The sequence below is a fragment of the Acipenser ruthenus genome, chromosome 34 (genome assembly GCF_902713425.1).
Source record: "Acipenser ruthenus chromosome 34, fAciRut3.2 maternal haplotype, whole genome shotgun sequence".
NCBI classification, from domain to species: domain Eukaryota; kingdom Metazoa; phylum Chordata; class Actinopteri; order Acipenseriformes; family Acipenseridae; genus Acipenser; species Acipenser ruthenus.
The window spans coordinates 3,251,769-3,270,406 of record NC_081222.1 but is presented as its reverse complement, the minus strand read 5'-3'; the positions used below and the strand labels follow the sequence as shown (position 1 = coordinate 3,270,406).

General features: G+C 41.4%; 1 protein-coding gene across 3 annotated transcripts in view; it reads left to right on the top strand.

The window, feature by feature from the left end:
- Window positions 1–18,638, top strand: part of LOC117968273 (dual specificity mitogen-activated protein kinase kinase 7-like) — a 30,552-nt gene continuing 11,914 nt past the window's right edge. The window contains exons 1-10 of one of the 3 annotated variants that reach the window (XM_059007282.1): window positions 1–236; window positions 2,803–2,850; window positions 7,871–8,015; window positions 9,374–9,440; window positions 11,123–11,236; window positions 12,201–12,320; window positions 13,279–13,386; window positions 14,596–14,775; window positions 16,430–16,510; window positions 16,946–17,088. In XM_059007282.1, the coding sequence (XP_058863265.1) occupies window positions 101–236; window positions 2,803–2,850; window positions 7,871–8,015; window positions 9,374–9,440; window positions 11,123–11,236; window positions 12,201–12,320; window positions 13,279–13,386; window positions 14,596–14,775; window positions 16,430–16,510; window positions 16,946–17,088 (1,142 nt within the window). In that variant the 5' untranslated portion in view covers window positions 1–100. Of the gene's footprint in view, window positions 237–737; window positions 755–2,802; window positions 2,851–7,870; window positions 8,016–9,373; window positions 9,441–11,122; window positions 11,237–12,200; window positions 12,321–13,278; window positions 13,387–14,595; window positions 14,776–16,429; window positions 16,511–16,945; window positions 17,089–18,638 lie in introns of those variants that run through there. The other 2 variants (XM_059007284.1, XM_059007283.1) reach the window with 2 other exon arrangements.

Below are 18,638 nucleotides of genomic sequence, written 5' to 3'. Positions count from 1 at the left end.
GGTGCTCTCTTCCAGCGTGTTCCCGGAAGTGGCTGCGCTGGTCCCGAGCAGTGTAAACTGTGTACTCTCTGGCACAGCGCCCCGGGTTGTTTTCTGTGGTATGAGCTCTGACATGTCGTCGCTAGAGCAGAGACTCTCCCGGATCGAGGAGAAGTTGAAGCAGGAGAACATGGAGGCCCGCCGGAGGATCGACCTCAACATCGAAATGAGCCCCCAGCGGTCGCGGCCGAGACCGAGTAAGTGTTTCCCGTTACCCGGGGGAGCAGAGGGAGAGAGACCGTCCGCTCGCTGCTCGGGCCCGGTACAGAGAAGGGGGACGGCTGGACATAAATATTAGGGACAGTGTATAAACAAACGGACCCGACAACGAAACGGCCGGGTGGAGAAGCGAGCGGCAATTTGGGAAGGGTGTTTCAGACCGATAGTTTTGACAGTATTTAGTGTGGCTAGTTTGGTATTTCTAATCGTTTTTATTATTATTTTTTCTGTGTGTGTTGACGGCAGGCCTATAGTCTGTATCTACACTGAGCACAATACTACTAGCCGGTCAGAGAAATCAGTGATCAGAAGTAATACCGCTGTGGTTTTTGGATTCTAATAATTTTATTTCTGAAATCTCGACGCCCCATTTCCATCGCGAACAGCGCCGAAACGGAGGTGTCGTGTGTTATTGTTTTTGGTCTGTTTTTGTTCTTCATTTTCCACAATACTACTAGAAGACGAGTTTCAGAAAGTTCTCCTTTCTCCGATCTGAGTAAGCTGTGACAAAGTGATTGCGACAACAGACTGACATGTCGATACTTTGAGTGAAAACAGGAATAGGCTAATTTGATATTTTATTCAACACAATAAACGTCGTGTCAATAATAATAAAAATATATTCTTGCATTTGGTGACATTGATTTTACCCCAAATTGTAAACGAGGTGGTCTAGTTTTAGTTTCTGATACTGTCTGTTGTAGTATCTATTTAAAAGCGCATGACAATTTGAATCGGCTTTTACAACTGGTCAAACAAACCCTGCGAACTTGCGATATCATGATGTACCCATGTATTGCTTTATTGCCCTATAATATGAAGTGAAGCGTGTGTGTGTTTCCTACATTAGCGCGATTTAACAGGTGAGCCGCCTGGCAGGGCGAATTCAAATGGAAAATCCTCTGTTCACAATCAAATAGATATCATACTGTGACTTTTCAAACGTGCAGCCACAGTTGCTTCTCATTGCAATAGCGCTTTTAAGGTCTTCCCTGCACTTTTCCTGTTTGCAAATTTATAGTTATTGTATTAATCCAGTTGCTGAGCAGTGTTTTCTTAACACATTGTAGTAGGGTGTCCTGATGGTTTCCACAGAAAAAAACAGGAATGGCTCAAACTACCCAGCAACTTGAGACTAAATGATTTTCTGTAAGGGAATGCAAACCAATGAGATATTATCACCATGGCCTGTTTAGGTAGTCTAAATGCTATTGACGTTTTTAAATCAGTGCTATTGCTAACAGATTCTGATTGTTACCAGTGTTCAAGTTCCATTATTGTTACTTTTTAGTAATGGAACTTCAATGCTTTGTATTGAAATCAATGCTCACAGTCTGGTGTCTTATCTGTGGTTGTTGCTACGTTGATGAGCAGTTTCCCCCATTCTGGGTGTTAATACAAACCTGATTCCCCCCAGTGTATAGGTAACAAGCTCAGGTGTGGATCAAACTGCTATGCAATGAGAGTCTTATTCCCATCTGTGCTTCACCTAGGACAGAGCGGAGAGTGCTTCGTTTTTCAAAGAGAGATTTGCTGTATTCGCTGGTATTATGAAATATTTTGCTTGTTCAGGCTGGTAGATTGAGGCGTGTTGTGTTCTCTGGTCCATAGCCCAGTTAAACAGTGTCACATGGTTCATGTTATGTAATAGCAGACTGTCTGTCAAGGCTGCTGGACTCGAGACTTCTGCTTTTTTTCCAATCAACCATTTACTGAGTTAAAAGGAGCTGTCAGTTTGGGTTAAAATTATCCTTTGAAATCCAAATCCGTAACTAACTCTGGACATGTAGTTCCTTTTTGTAAGAAGGCTTTTTAAGTTGGCAGTAATTCAGGTTTAAAATCGGTTTCCCCTCACCGTAGTCTAGCTTGAATTTCAAACACGTTTTGTTGACTTTGAAACATTAGGTGCAACACTTTAGAGCGGCCCTCCGTATTGGTCCGGCGGTATTAAAGTCCTCCAGTGAAGGGATGGCAATAAGATTCCTATTGCAGAGCAGTTTCACTCCTTCCAGGTTTTACTATGAGCTTGATTAGCCACAGTGTATAGTTAACAAGCTCAGGTGTGTCTTATTAAACTCCTAGTAAAACCAGGAATGGATCAAACGGCTATACAATGGGAGACTTTGATGCAGCTGGTGTCTTTTTCGTTGGAGACATTTTAAAGAAATCGTGCAGCTCTGTTCAAGCATTTACTGGAAGCAAACTAAACCGGCTGCCAGGTTTCTAAATGCAGTGTAACAGGTAGTATTTATTTTTAAACAGGAGTTTTCTTTCCATCAATATTAAATGTTTTCTGACTCCCAGTCCCTGCTGTGTTCCAGCAAGTGGAGCACTCTGCTTTCTTGGCACAGAGTTTTCTTTTGAAATCCCTGTGCTGCCTGTATGATGCATCATACATTTCTGAGTTTGTTTTGTGCCACCCACTTATTAGTTTTGTTTCATTTGGTTCAAATTTGGTCAGTCTGGTGGTTTGTTTTATTATTTTTTGGTCCCTATTTAATTTGTGTTTGTGTTTTTTTTCTTCTTTTTTTATCCCTCCTTCAGTTATCGTCATCCAGCTAAGCCCTGCTCCAGCCCCATCCCAGCGCGCAGGTATTAAATCTCGTTTTATCGTCGCCACTGCAGCCAAATTCCCTCTCCTCTCCCTCTCTCCTGTTTCTTCCTCCCTCATCTCCTCAATCCTTTTTCTCTGTTTTTCTTTCTTGATCTGTGGCTTGCACTAGCCCTGCACTCAGTCCTGGGTTTCAGCACTAGCTTTAGTCCTTATTGAAATGATCAGTAGCTGGGAGTCACGGTCCTGGAATGTCATTCCATTCCAGGTTTAACAGGTAAAATGAGATCATTAACTGCTTCATTAACTGCTAAACAGTTTAGAACAGGAGTGGAGGCGACAACTTTGGCCACCTCTGGTCTAGATGTTAAAATAAATTAAGGCTTTGAAATCTCCTTTTCTAGAGCTACAACATTTTCTGTGAAAAAGTAGACTTGATTTAGTGTTTCTCTTTAAATGTATTTGTTTAAATTTATATTGATGTTTCACAAACAGGATTTGATGACATAGGTTTGCAGTGCATTAGATCGCTATAAATGAGTTAACATTTTAAAACAAAATAAAGTCAATGTAAGATCATCCTCATGAATAGGACAAGTTTAGGTTAGACTTAAAATAAATTTATAACTGCATGAACATCTCCTACCAACCTGCAGACTCGGTGTGACTTCATGCTGTGATGAGAAATGAGATCAGTTCATTCAGAGCAGATTTAGCAGGGGCCTGATAGTTCAGACTCCTGGCACCTGAGCATTTCAATAGCGTACCTACAAGGGGAGCTCTGAAACCCAGGACTGGGTGCAGCAGGGCTAGTGCGAGTTTCAAGCCCTGTCAGTATTGGGGAGCAAGTTAAGAATCATTTGTAAAGGTCTGCTTATTAAAGGGTGATTTGATAATTGAATTTTGTTAGTGCCAGTGCTGACCACCAGAGTGCAGTATTGCCCTCTGTTTATTAACCAAGTAAAATCCACAATACCTGTAAACTGGCTATAACTACACAGTACAGGGTCAAGTATACCAACTGTGCTTCAAGTGTCCACAGTTCAATTTAACCGGCAGGTTCTTAAAATCATATCTGAATGTTCCTAGAATAGTTAACTTCACAAGTGGATATCAATATTTTATTTACATAAGCTTGTTCAATTTTAGGAACAGTTTTCTTTCATTCTTTTTTCTCTTTTCCTTTCTCTATCTCTCCTTCCCTCCCTCCCTCCCTCCCTCCCTCCCTGCCTGGCTGTTTTGCACCCTCCATACCCATTACTTAAAGCGCCTCCTTCTGGTTGGTTTGCGTCTGCAGCAGCAGCAGCAGCATGGCTGTCTCTTGGTTGGCATTAACCATGTTACCTGTGTCTGCATTGTACTGCATGCCGGCTTTCAACACTGCATGGCCAGGACCACAGGCCCCCATGGGGGTGAGGGGGGCGTCTCTTCAGTGATCTTTTGTATTTATTTTTATTCGGAAGTGGGATTGAACTAGCCACTCATGACGCTGCATGCTGTTTGATAGTCTGTCTGTATAACAAATGCACTGGGAGATCGTGACTGGATCTGCACAGCATTTCATATTGTTGCCATCCCTGAAAAGTGGGGGAATGACCTTTTAGACTGGTGGTTCTCAACCCCAGTCCATGGGGAACCCCTGTGTCACCTCGTTTCATTCCAGCTGAGCTCTTTTACTTAACTAAACTCTTAATTGAACTGATCATTCGCTTAGACCTTTTTAATTGTTCTCGGCTCCTAACAAGTTGCAGATTTCAAGTTATTTATACGATTACACAGTTCAGTTGAAATCTCCAACTGTTTTAAGAGCTGAAAACAATTAAGTCCTAATTAAGCTAATTGTTGGTTCAATGAAGGGTCTAGTTAAGTAATTGAGAGCTCAGTTGGAATGAAAACCAGCAAACACAGGCGATCCCTGAGGACCGGGGGTGAGAACCACTGCTTTAGACTAAAGGTATTCCAGGAGGCTGCCCTGGTCTGTTCTTGAATCTCATAAGCCATGTCTTCTGGGCCTACTGCACTACTGGAACGTTAAAACGTTTTCTTAGTAGGTCTTACCCCTGGATGTAAAATAAATAAATTAATGTCTGAATATTATTTACTTCCTTTTTTTCAGCTTCCGCGCTCCAATTTGAATCCACAAAGCCTCTAGGTTCTTAATGCCTGTTATTGTGGGTTTTTTTTGTCTGTTTTTAATGTATTTCCTAACTTCAATAGGCCTGCAAGCCTCCTTCAAAAGGCACAATGGAATGGCTTCTGCAATATTTGCAATGTAATGATTATTATTAACATGCATTTCTGTTTCTTCAGTGCTGTAATGCATTGTGCTCCTTGAAGGTTGACCACAGTTTGAGCGCAGGGCAGGTCTAGGTTTCATTGCGAGACCGCAGTACAGTCTGGGATTGGTGAAACTGTACAGGCGGCATTTCCATCGCTGAAGTGGGTTTTGTTTCCTCACTACTGCATTTCTTCTAGTGTAAAGCCCTGGCCTGGGAAAGCAAAGTGGCTGGAACTTGGTTTCAGGAGACTAAAGCCAAAAGTTTTGCATCACATCATTTATGAACATAATTTAAATATTTTATTTAACATCATGTAATCAAAGAAACTACAAAATGAGAAGCCATAATAGTAGTGCAGTATTTCATGTCACATGTTTAATTTGTCAGTGTGACAGGATAGCGCTGTGGCCCGAGCTGTTATCGGCAGGAAGGAAACTCGGAGACGAGAAGCGGCAGTTTAAGTGCTAAAGCACACGTTTATTTAACAAAAAAATAAATACATTTACAAGAGCCAGGCTGAGCGATGCCTTCACTGGCTTTTCTTTTCCAAACACCACCCACACAAAGGGTTTTTACCTCCCTTTTTATACAGGTGGTCATTCCCCAGTGACCTCATTAGGGACTGACCACACCTGAGATAGGATTTAACCCTATCCCTGCCACAGTCAGGTTTTCATTAGAGTTAGTAGAGGGGTTTCCGAAAAATATAGCGTTACATGTCCTCAACTGTTTAAATAATGTACCTGTAATTCTTCTTTTTATTGTTAACATCCTGACAACTTTTTACAATTCTAACTTTAAAGTCTGTTTCAGAGCTCTTTTGAAAATGTCCGCTCTAGTGCACTGGCAGTGTCAGGATTATTGTCCACATTGTCAACCAGGTAACACAGCGATCCATGATGTGGTACGGAAGAGAAAAGCAGAGCACTTGTAGCTTTTTATTCTTTTTAAATCGCTCTTCCTGCAGTGATTTAGAGGACAGATCTCAAACCCCAGTGCACTAGAGCGGCCGTTTTGGAAAGAGCTTTAAAACAGACTTTAAAGTTATAAGTGTAAAGATTCAGTATGTTAACAATGAAAATGAAAATTACAGGTATGTTATTTAAACAGTTTCAGCAACACTATATTTTTAGGAAACCCTGCTACTTACTCTTTAAGTATATGGGGAAAACTACAAAGTGGTATGCAATTCAATATGTTAACGGAACATTATTCAGCAGGTTTCATTCAACTTTATGAAGCAAAATTTGTTAATTCTGTAAGGTGATGCAAAACTTTTGGCCACAGCTGTAGATTTCAAACCACTGCGCGGCACACCAGGAGAGACTTGGGTTTTGTTACAGCACAGTTGCCTCAAACTAGGTCTCCTGGAACCAGGTTTCAAGCCGCTGTTCCTGAAAGTGGCTTTGTGTTCCGTCAACTTAAGGACGATCACCAGAGAAAAATGAAGAAACTGCTGATTCTGTATCCCGATCTTTCAAAATCTTGCTTCAAATACTCTTCTCTTAAGCATTGCTCTGTGCCTCACACATATTTTCAGTATGCCAGGAAAGTCTCAGAGTGTGAGTGGGTGGGTGGAGTGTTTGTAAAAGATTTAAATTGCTGCTGTCGGGTTGTACCGCACTTTTAAAGATGGCTTTTAATTGTCATGAAACGTGCTGTGCGGTAGAAGCACAGAAAATGTGTCTTTGTTCCTTGTTTGCGATGCTATCCCATCGATTCCTTATGAAAGCAGCAGCACCAGAGCAGTGTTGTCAGATTTGGGTGCAAACGCTGAATTGTCCATGTTTCATCTCAAACTGAGCTAGCTGGTTGCCAACCAATCACCATGTTCTAACTAACTTTCCAAACCTTTTCTATTCCAAAGACAACCTGGATTATCCAGTAAACAGGGTTGGGGTCAATTACTGTTTTTTTTATCAATTCCCATTCCCTTTTAATCAATTCCAACATACTGATCAAAATCGCAATTTGCAGTGTTCCGTTAAAATGAGCTTCTCACTGTGGCAACAAATCACTTAAGTCACTCTTCGTCAACTGAATTGGCTTCAAATGAAAGCAGATGAACAATCACAACAATTATGTCTCCAAAATATGAATTCCAATTCCTGCGATGGAATTGGGAACTGATTTTAAAAAAGGAACTGTACTTAAAAAAACCCCCCAAAAAAACCCAAAAAACCCCAGGAAATTACCCCAACCCTGCCAGTCAAGTCCCCTTACATTTTTAAAAAGTAATGTTGAAACCAGCCTTAATCTGACAAGTAGTTTTTTTTTTAAAGGATTGCAATCAAAGTTTCTGACTGCTAAAAAAAAAAAAAAAAAAAGGTAGTTTCTCTGGGTTTATCCATTAGAGCATGGTAGGAAAAATAAATTCTAGTGAGAGCCTTATAATTCCAAGCACCTGAAGAGCTCTAGTGAGATCAGCAGCAGCAGTGGTGGCAATAGCTCAGCCTGTTTATCAGTTCTGTTAATATCATAGATTGGGATCACATTGATGGAAATAAGACTACTCCTACTGCATAACGGTTTCACCCATTTCAGGTTTTACTACCAGCTTGATTAGCCCCAGTGTCTAGGTAACAAGTTCAGGGGTGTCTTATTAAACTTAGTAAAACCAGGTTGAAACCGCTATGCATTGGGAGTCTTATTTCCATGCCTGGATCAGTAGCACTCAGCAGTGGCGGTTACAGGTGCGTTGAACCATCAGGAGGTGTGGGGCTCCTTCACTGACCTGCGCTGTGCTCAGCCTCTCTCCCTCTCTCCTCCTCCCTCTCCCCAGCCCTGCAGCTCCCGCTGGCGAACGATGGAGGCAGTCGGTCCTCTTCCTCGGAGAACTCTCCTCAGCACAACTCGCACCCCAGCCGGCCCAGGCACATGCTGACCTTGCCCACCCCTCCTTACTGCCTCCCGAAGAGCCTTGAGAAGTAAGGGAGGGAACCAGCCCAGTCGCAAGGCCGCTCCGTTCAGACGCTTAGATCATTTAAGGCAAATGACAAGGGCGGGGGAACTTACGTTGTTCCAGCACTGTTCTAAATGGTTTAATTGAACCAATTAAACCTCAAGTAGTTAATGATCTCATTTTACCTGATAAACCTGGAATGGAATGGTCATCCAAGACTGTGATTGGACACCCTTGGACAAGGGCCTATAATTTACCTACAAGTGATGGCCGAAAATGAAATATTTACTAAAGAAGTTGTTTTACCTTATAGACTTGCCTTTTTCCAAGAAGTGCAAAACAGACGTAATGGTATTCAACTAGCAATAAGAAGTATAAAAGCCATAAAGTTTACAGACGAGAGGAGGCCGTTCCACTGGTCAGCACTTGTCCATTTCCTGCCAGCTGGTTTAATATCAAAACGTTATCAAGTTGGGTTGTAAAAGATGGCAGTGATGGAGCATCACCATGTCTTGGTAACCCTTTGTAAACCGTTCCATCCCGTCACCGCTCTGTGTGTGAAGTGGTGTCTCCTCCCCTCTGTCCTGCGTCTATCACTGCGTCGTTTCTAACTAGCGGTTTCCTTTTTACCCAAGTTGCTGTTTTCTGCTAGTTTTATACCATTTAGTTTACCTTTCCACTTGCATCTGCAGCTCTGGCCAAAAGTTTAGCATCACCCTATAGAATTAACTTCTTGTGCTTCATAAAGTCAAATGAAACCTGCTAAATAATATACAATTGCATACCACTTTGTAGTTTGAATAATGTTACGTTAACTTATTGAATTTTGTAGTTTTCCGTATACTTAACAAAAAAACGGACAAATTGAAAAATGTGACATTTTAAAATCTAACATGGGGTACTGTACTACAAGTATGGCTTCCGGTAGACTTTTGCAATATCATTTTGCTTTGATTACATGATGTTAAATAAAAGATCTAAAATATGTTCATCCTATTTTTTAATTTTTTTTATTTGTATGTTTCAATTCTAAAATTCAAGTGATGCAAAACTTTTGGTCATAGCTTTTATATAGGGCTCATAGTGTTTTAAAGATAATTTTCTGTTCATTTGACTGCTAAAAACTGTCTTCTCCGTTAACAACCGCAGCCCAAACAGGTCAGAGGAGCTGGCTGTGTTTGTTCCGGCAGTTTTGAAACACTTAAAGAAATTGAATCAATTTGAAGAGGTAATCCACAGAAGACAAACAAAGACTGAAATAGACTTCCAAGTCCAAACCCTTGCATTGGCTTAAACGATTTCTGTATTCAGCACTATTGAGTGTTTTAAGAGTGATGGCTGTTCTGGGAGTTGTAATGCCTTTTTTTTTTTTTTGTCTGACAGTGCCGAGATTGACCAGAAGCTACAGGAGATAATGAAGCAGACCGGCTATCTGAAAATAGATGGGCAGGTGAGCTGCTTTTACTGCAGGATGTGTATGGAGAGTAAAAACTTTCTCAAACCGTTCAACTTTGCTACAAAGAAAGTTCTCTAAACCAGTGGTTTGCAACCCTGGTCCTGGGGACCCCCCTGTGCCTGCTGGTTTTTATTCCAACTGAGCTCTCAATTATGTTACTAGACCCTTAATTGAATGGCCATTTGCATAATTAGACCTTTTTAATTGTTTTCATCTTCAAGTAAGCTATAACATTTTTTTATAAGGCCCTTGAACTCTGCAACTGTTTCAGAGCTGAAAACAATAGAAAAGGTCTAATTAAGAAAATGATCATTTCAGTTGAGGGTCTCGTTAAGTAATTGAGAGCTCAGATGGAATGAAAACCAGCAGACACGGTCTAAACAAAGGATAGTGGCAGTAGCCATGAATAATCCAGGAGTGTAAAGATCCACGCAGCGCAAGAAGAAAGACACAAGCAGAGGCATTGGCTGTAATGTTGGTTTGCTTGATTGGTGCCTCATTTCTGCTGTGGGCCGATGCGTTTCAGTGCTTTTTCCAAACGTGGCCAACCTCTGAAGTCTTTGTCCTGCATCAAAAGGTCCCTGGGGGATTGTGGGATGGTATTGTGCTGTGTTTTATAGAAACCCGTAGCAGTGTTACGTTCAGCAGTGAAAGAACGTCCGTCGCTGTTTTTATTTTTCGATCTACATACAGTTTGGTGCAGTGCCCATGAACTGTTTCTGGATTTCAGAGTCCGCCCAGATTGTTCGAAGAATTTCCGTTTCTTCGTTGTCACACATGCCGCAACAGTTTATCTTCTTTGGCCAAACTCTTCTCAATAGCTATTGCAGTCGTGAAAACAGCTTGCAATGTGTAGCGCTGTTCCCCTGTCGGCTTCTTATCCAGCACACGCCTCTCTGCTACGCGATGACGGAGTTCCTTTGTCTGGCCACATCGGGTACGATACAGCAAACCAGGCTGGAAAAAGTGGGGTATAGGTTTCTCCTAGCTGTGTGAGTGTGCTGTCGTTTTGTCCTGGATACAGGGAAGTGCATTTCATTTGGATTAATCAGCACTCTTATCCGACCCCCTCCTGGGCCTGCTTCCCCTGACAGATAAATAAGAGCGACGGTTTCATGAAAGACCCACTAGGTTGTGAAACTGTATCAGAAAAAAAAAAAAAAAAAGATCTGACACCATTATACCGGAAACGGACACGAAAAGCAAGTTTTGTATAAAAAACAACAGTATTACATTTACAGTAACATGCCTACAGTTTATACTGTAGTTACATCACCAGGAAAACAACATTCACAGCACAGTTTTGTACTGTGCTGTATTTAAATGCACAATCATTGCACTACTAATATGTCATTGTAGACAGAACTTGCTGCATCCTAATTCATATTGTATTTTAGTGGTGTTATTTGCACTCACTGTAAACTATACTGTATTGTATAAAGATTGCATTGTAATCCTGTACTGCTCTGTAACACTTAAGCAGCCTTGGATAAAGGCGTCTGCCAAATAAATAAATAATCATCATAATTTCAAGCAGTGACAAAGGCATTAAAACCGAAACAGCAAACCTACAACACTGAAACCTAGAGTAATGAAAAAAACCACCCCATAAAGACTGGTGTATGTGTACAAGTACGAGCGGTACTGTTGGCTAGCCCATGCTTTTGCTCTTGCAGCGGTACCCTGCGGAGGTGAGCGATCTCCTGAACGAGGGGGAGATCGGCAGTGGGACGTGCGGGCAGGTCTTCAAGGTCCGCTTCAAGAAGACAGACCACGTCATTGCGGTGAAGGTAAGAGTTTCCACACACACCTGCACGTACCCTTAACGCTTCCCATGGTATTGTTATAGATTCCCATGGTTATAATATGCATTTATCAGGGTTTGGCGTGTTTTTAATGTGCTTTACCATACCTCGCTGGTCTTTTTACAACGTTTTCACTATGCTTTATTATACTTTATGCTTTTACTATGGGGCACTTTTATAAGGGTTAGTTTACAATGTTTACAATGCTTTCATTGTGCTTTTATTACCCATTGCTTTGCTTTTACTAGGGGAAATTATTATTATTATTATTATTATATAATTCTTAGACGCCCTTATCCAGGGCGACTTACAATTGTTACAAAATATCACATTACAAAGTATCACATTGTAAAATATCAAATTACAGAGTATCATATTAGGGGGTAAGGGTAGTAACGTGCAGAATGCGACTGACTGTTCCCTTTAGTCCTCTTATATTGATATTTACAGAATCTGACCTGGGCTCCGGCTTTTCTAAGGGTACACACAGAAGCACCTTTTATCAACTTCATTTTCTGCAGAAGGGTAAACATGGTGCATGTGGCAAAAGAAAGTCTTGAATAAAGAAATAATCAACTTGGTTTTATGAAAAAAAAAAAAAAAGCTGTGGGTGCATACGCAGGGCTGGAAATAAAACTTCTACTGCATATAGGTTACAAGCTCAGGTGTGTCATTAAAATCATAGTAAATCCAGGAGTGGATCAAACTGCTATGTGTTGGGAGTCTTATTTCCATCCCTGCATATCGGCAGTCGTGGAGGGAGGTTTTTAGTGGCTTAAATATCAGCAGAACAAATAGCACCATAGATACAGAGACCAGGAATACGGGATAAGAGACTTCCCTGTGTTGGCTGTTAGCTTTCCTATTCATGCCTCTGTCCCTTTTAGTAGCAGCTTGTTTGTCAGCAGCAGTTGGGTCCCCGCTTTAATACCCGGTCTTGTTTCAACAGCAAATGCGTCGGACCGGAAACAAGGATGAGAACAAGCGGATCCTGATGGATTTGGACGTGGTGCTGAAGAGCCACGACTGCCCTTACATCATACAGTGTTACGGAGCCATCGTCACGAATGTAAGAAATATGACTTGCCTTTTCATTTTTTTACTAGAGTTTTTAACCTTTGAACGTTAGGCAAGTCTTAAATGTTTTGAATGTGGGGGGGTTGGGGGTGCATTCAGGTCAAATATGGGTGTTCGCCTTGGTGTTTAGATAGTACTGTGTGTACAGTGAAAGACAGTGCATCTCATATTCAGTATTTCTTCAGTCTGTTCCAAGATTGGGGTCAATTCCTGTTTTTCAGTTCCCATTCCCTGTTTAATCAATTCCAACTCATCAGTGATCACAATTGCCAGCAGCAGAATTCTGTTAAAATGAGCTTCTCGCAGCGGCAACACAGGATGTAAATTGAAGTCACTGATTGTTAGTCAATTTTAAATTGGCTTCAAATGAAAGCAGGTGAACAATCATAGCAATTACGTCTCTAAACGATCAATTGGAATTTATTTTAAAAAGGAACTGGAATTGAAAACCAGGAATTGACCCCACCCTGGTCTTTTCCATACACGGTAAAGTGTTGGGCTAGAGCCCCCAAGTACTTCACTCCGAATCGTCATTCGCGTAATATTTTTCAGAATGGAAAAAAAGCACCCAATAGTTACCAAACCACAAATAAACGACGGAAACATCTAATTTAGTGGTGTGTAAACAGACTCATGATGTTTCTTATTTATTTTAGAATTGTAATTGGTTGTTCTTTACCTTTCAGAAAAAAAAAATATGCTAATGATGATTTGGAGAAAGTAGCTTTGAGAATCTAGCCGCTACAGTCTAATATACAAAGACATGTTGTGGTAGTTAAAAAATAAATAAATATGACAGAGGGCTTTTATGGTTGGGTTTCTAAATATGATAAGGAAATGAAATGGAAAATCCTGATTGGTACTCTGCACTAGCCCTAGTGTGGGGGCGTCAGACACACTACCCTGAGGAATTTGCTTCTTTTTAACCCTTTTCCCGACTTGTGTTGCAGACGGACGTGTTCATAGCCATGGAGCTCATGGGCACGTGTGCGGAGAAGCTGAAGAAACGAATCCAGGGCCCCATTCCAGAGAGGATTCTGGGCAAGATGACCGTGGCGGTGAGTCCTTCCTTCTCCCTAGACAGTTGCAGAGAAGGTTTCTCGTATGCCTTGTTTCAAAGCACCAATCAACCCGGGTTGAAAAGCCTGCTGGCCCTGATACTGCGTTTCCATGTTCATTTAGCCAATCCACGTTGGCTGCCAATCCGAGCTGCCCCGTATTTTTTTTATAATAATAATAATAATAATAATATTAATAAACTTTATTTTATATAGCGCCCTTAAAAGCATTCGTCTCGGAGCGCTTAACAAAAAGAAAAGACAACAAGTCATAAAAACAGAGGCCAAACAGAAATACAGAATCATACGAAAGCCTTTCTAAAAAGTAAGTTTTAAGACTTGATTTAAAAACACTCAAAGTAGCAGAGTCTCTAATCTCTATAGGAAGGGAGTTCCACAATTTTGGGGCATAACAACTAAATGCCCTGTCGCCCGTAGTGCGTAGGCGAGCACGAGGGACACTCAACAATCTAAGATCATGTGGCGAAGGTTGCGGGTAGGAGTATAAAAAGATAAAAGATCAGATAAATAAAGTGGGGCCAGCCCATGAAGAGCCTTATAGGTAAGCAGTAGAATTTTAAAATCGACTCGGAACCTAACAGGCAGCGAGTGCAAGGTAATATGATCTGATAAGACCTGGACAGAATTCTGGCTGCAGAGTTCTGGACATATTGAAGTCTGGCAAGACTTTTGGACTATTTCCCAAAGTGGAATGGGTGGAAGTACGTCACAACACTGACCAATCAAGGGACAAGTGGCCTAAACATTGAATCCACTTCTGAGTTGAGCAGGCTTCTCCGTGCTTTAATATTCTTGTATGTTTTTTATTACTTTAGTAACACACAGCTCTAAAGAATGGTTAGGATTGTCGAATGCAAAGCAACAGCGTCCGTCTTTTTTGGGTTTCTAAACAAATTAATGTGACCTTTGCTGCAAGGCTTGCTGGGAAAGAACCGCCAACATCCGTCTCAAACTCGCACTGCATGGAAACAGAGTCTTTTCACTGGGGGGGGGGGGGGGGGCCAGGAGGACAGCGATGCTCGGATCGGTGGAATAAGAAGTGAATCCTAATGGTTGTGTTGCTCTCTCTCTCACGCTCTCTCTCTCTCTCTCTCTCTCTCTCTCTCTCTCTCTCTCTCTCACGTTCTCTCTCTCTCTCTCTCTCTCTCTCTCACGTTCTCTCTCTCTCTCTCTCTCTCTCTCCTCTAGATTGTAAAGGCATTGCTGTATCTGAAGGAGAAGCACGGAGTGATCCACAGGGATGTGAAGCCCTCGAACATCCTGATCGACGCTAAGGGCCAGATCAAGCTGTGTGACTTCGGCATCAGCGGGCGGCTCGTTGACTCCAAGGCTAAGACGAGGAGCGCTGGCTGTGCTGCTTACATGGCTGTGAGTCCCAAACGCATACACACACCTGCACAGGACCATGTCGACCTGTAAATGTCGACCTGTACCTGAGCACACCTTCTCCCTACCTGAGCTACCCTTATTAAAGTTTACCAGGGGATTTTTGCATGGTCATTTTCCCCGTTCTTTTTCGATGCATTTACCTTGGTTTGCCATGTTTATTAATATTTTACCGTACCTCGCTGTTCTTTACAATGCTTGCCTATGCTTTGCCCTGCTTTCAGTATACTTTATTACACTATGCTTTTAGTATAGGAAACTTTTATAAGGGTAGTTACATGTGTTTAACAGGGGTTGCTCAAACTCTAGGATATTGAATGATTTAAATAATAAGCTTAATTGATGGTATTTTGGAAACCAAGGACTGATTTAGAGGGCTAGAGTGAGTTTCGAACTCTGATATTACTAACGAGGGGAGGGGGGGAGGGAGGAAGGAATGTGTTTACTTACTAGTAGCAAAGTTATTTTTAAATAAATAGATGTGGTTTAACTGGACTGTGCCAAGACACCGGTTCAGTCTGATTGTGATCACTGAAACACAGTGCACACACTCTTATGCACTGTGTTTTGATTATTTTTATATTTTTTAATTAACCTTGCTATTCAATTAACCTTGCTATTCTATTTTTTTTTGTTTCCAAAACTATATTTTGTGTGTGTGCGTGTGTGTATGTGGATGGAGGTCTCTCTATGTGTCTGTGTGTGTCTCTCTTTTTTTTTTTTTTACTCTGTTGTGTTCTGTTTATTTCAGAAATATGTAATCCTGCACAGTCCTTGAGATGTGAATTCAAGGCTGTTGTCCTGGATGAGAGCGGTGCAGATTAAACGCATCGCAATGTTACTCAATACCCTCAAATATCTAATTGCAACAACACTTTTTTTATTTATGTTTTTTATATAAGAGCCCAATTTTTTCCCTTTTTTACCTATTGCGATCGAAACCATGCCCAAAATTATTCATGGTATCACTGTACAAGACATTTTTATAATGTATCTTTAAGATTGCAATCTTTATATGATTCATGGCTACCGTTTCAAAAAACGGTAGCCCCTAAACACAACCAGTTACAGTATAGGTGATGAGCAAAATCAGTTGCCTTATATGAGTTTTCTACTTTGATATTGCTCTGTATAATGCTGTAGTTAGACCTAGAATACTGAGGACAGGACAGAATCTGTAAAAGTTGGGATGGCCAAATGGCCTCTTCTCGTTCCCAGACTTTTCTTATGTTCTGATGCGTCTGTATCGGCTGGTCGAGATCCAGTCCAGGTCTTTATTCCCAGCACCTCGAGACTCAGTACTGTCTGAGGTGTAGCTGAGTGTCCATGGAAATGCCCTCCAGCTACACCTGGGGAAAGGCAGTGGAAACGATCTGTTCGTTAACTGAACCTGCTCTGTGTTAATTAAGTACTTCTTTGTACCTGCTTGGAAGAAAACCCCAGACTGGCTCTGATGGGACACATTTACGGGTCTGCATACATGTTCTTACTGTGACCTGATTGAGGTTTCTTGAGCTCAATCTAGAGTGACAGCTCTGCAGTGAGAGTCCTGTTACACTGCACTTGAAGTAGAGCTGTATAGAAATCTGTGCTGCCAGGGTTTTCTTAATGAAAAGCTCTCTACTTTTGCTCACAGCCTGAAAGGATAGACCCTCCAGACCCCACCAAACCTGATTATGACATCCGAGCGGACGTGTGGAGTCTGGGCATCTCTCTGGTAAGCGACCGCTAACAAGATCTTGATAAGAATTGATTTATTTTCATATCGTTACAAAGCAAGTCTGAGCAAGGCAAGTTATTTTATGGATTTAGATATTAAAGGTTCTGTCTCTAGTATACACCTTCCATCATTTCTACAGTATGTTTGAACACCAGCTAAAATCAATCTCAGTCTGGTTTAAACCCGCCATATTCATTTCTCTTTTAAAAGTGCATTTCTTTCGCACTGGCTTAATCTGGTGAATAATACAAGGATACACCAGCATTCACTTATAGGAGCACCTGTCTGGTTGCATTGCATGCATGGTTGAGTGATTGCATGCTTCCGGCTGAAAGTGGGGTGTTGTGTAGACCGGTCAGTTTGTAAGTTTGGTGTTCGTAACTCCCGAGGTTGTACTGTGTTAAAGTATAGCCCCCTCTCTGTCTTCTGCAGGTGGAGTTGGCCACAGGGCAGTTCCCCTACAAGAACTGCAAGACGGATTTCGAGGTGCTGACCAAAGTGCTGCAGGAGGACCCCCCTCTCCTTCCCACCGGAATGGGCTTCTCCCTGGACTTCCAGTCCTTCGTCAAAGACTGGTCAGTGCCACTCCTTAGAATTAGGGGTGTATTTTTTTCATGGTAAAAAAACGGCTTATTTCACGGCATAAAAATAAGTGTATTTCACGATTTAAACTTGTGTATTAAAGCAGAAAAAATAGCGTCACAGTGAAAATTGATCATTTTTTTTTCTCGAGTTCATTATACAATAAGTGTTTAACCCTTTGCGGTCCATTTATTCAGCGCGTCTCAGGCGTGTTAGGTCAAATTTATTTTCACACGTGCAGTTTATTTTAGACGTGCTGTTTAAAAGTATTTTTTTTCACAGTAGAACAGGTTTAAAAGGCACTGCATATCAACAGGACACTCAGTACTGCATCTCCAGCCCCGCCCCCCCCCCTCGTTTGCTGTATTTTTCACATACCTCTTCATAGTAGTGCATACCGATAAATCATCTCCTGATCACTCGTTTTATCACCAAACTCCTCAATAATGCGATCCAAGTCATTATTTTATTACTATAACATCTAAAAAAAGTTCTGCAAATGTCTGTGATATTCTTTGAGTGCTGGATGCAGAAGCAGCTATCTTGTTTGTTTATGTCCGTTGTAACACAGCAGGGAGGGGGTTAATCCTCCCTGCATGAAAAACATGTGCGAATGCACAGTGGTTTAATTCAATTGTTTTTGTTTTATTGTTTAATTATTTCTGTTAATTGTTTTATTGTTAATTGTTTATTGGTGAGTGTCCCCTGCACCTGGTGATTATTATTAAATTAGAGCCAGGTGCAGGGTATAAAAGAGAGGCAGCCAGTCTGTGCGGGGCTGCTGTGTGTATAGCCCGCTTGTGAGGATGTGCAGGCGTACCAAGTAGTGAAGGTTTGTTTGTGAAAAAACGGTGCGTTTTGTTACAGGTAAACGGCTTAGCCGTCCTGTTTTATAGGTTAGGTTCCTGTTTAGTGTCTAGTTAGCGCTCTAAAAAGGAGCTAGGTGTTTATTTTGTTTTGTGTTTATTAAAATTAGCACGTCAGCGCAGTGCAAAAATCCATTCCTGTGCCTGGGTCAGTGTTTTTAAAGGGGCAACGAACCCGAGTGGGTGTGGTTCTTTTACACCGTGTTATCTATGTGATGCCGGGGCTATCTGTATTCATGAGATACGCCCCCTTTTTTTCTCGGCTGCTATCGATCTCACTCGGCCATTGAATAGTTTTCTCTGCTTTTTCCGGAGAAAAAACGACGAGAGACCTTTTTTTTGCGTCTTTTTGATGCTGTCGGACAGGGTCCGACATCGGACCGGAAAGGGAAAATTGCAATGTCAGACCAGGTCCGACATAGGACCGCGAAAGGTTAAATGCCTACTTGAAAAATGGTAAATTCTAAATTGTAGAATAGTTTCTGTTTTTTTTTTATGTCCACCTTTTTAAAGACATTCTATTTTCACCATTGTGTGTGCATGTGTGTGTGTGTTTATAATTTATAATTTATAAGTTCTAGAAATGTCTCAAACAAAGAATTTTAAGAAAAATGTATCAAAAGTTTTGCTTTTGTGGATGAGGAAAAAAAAAGTTACAATAGATGTCTACAGTTATT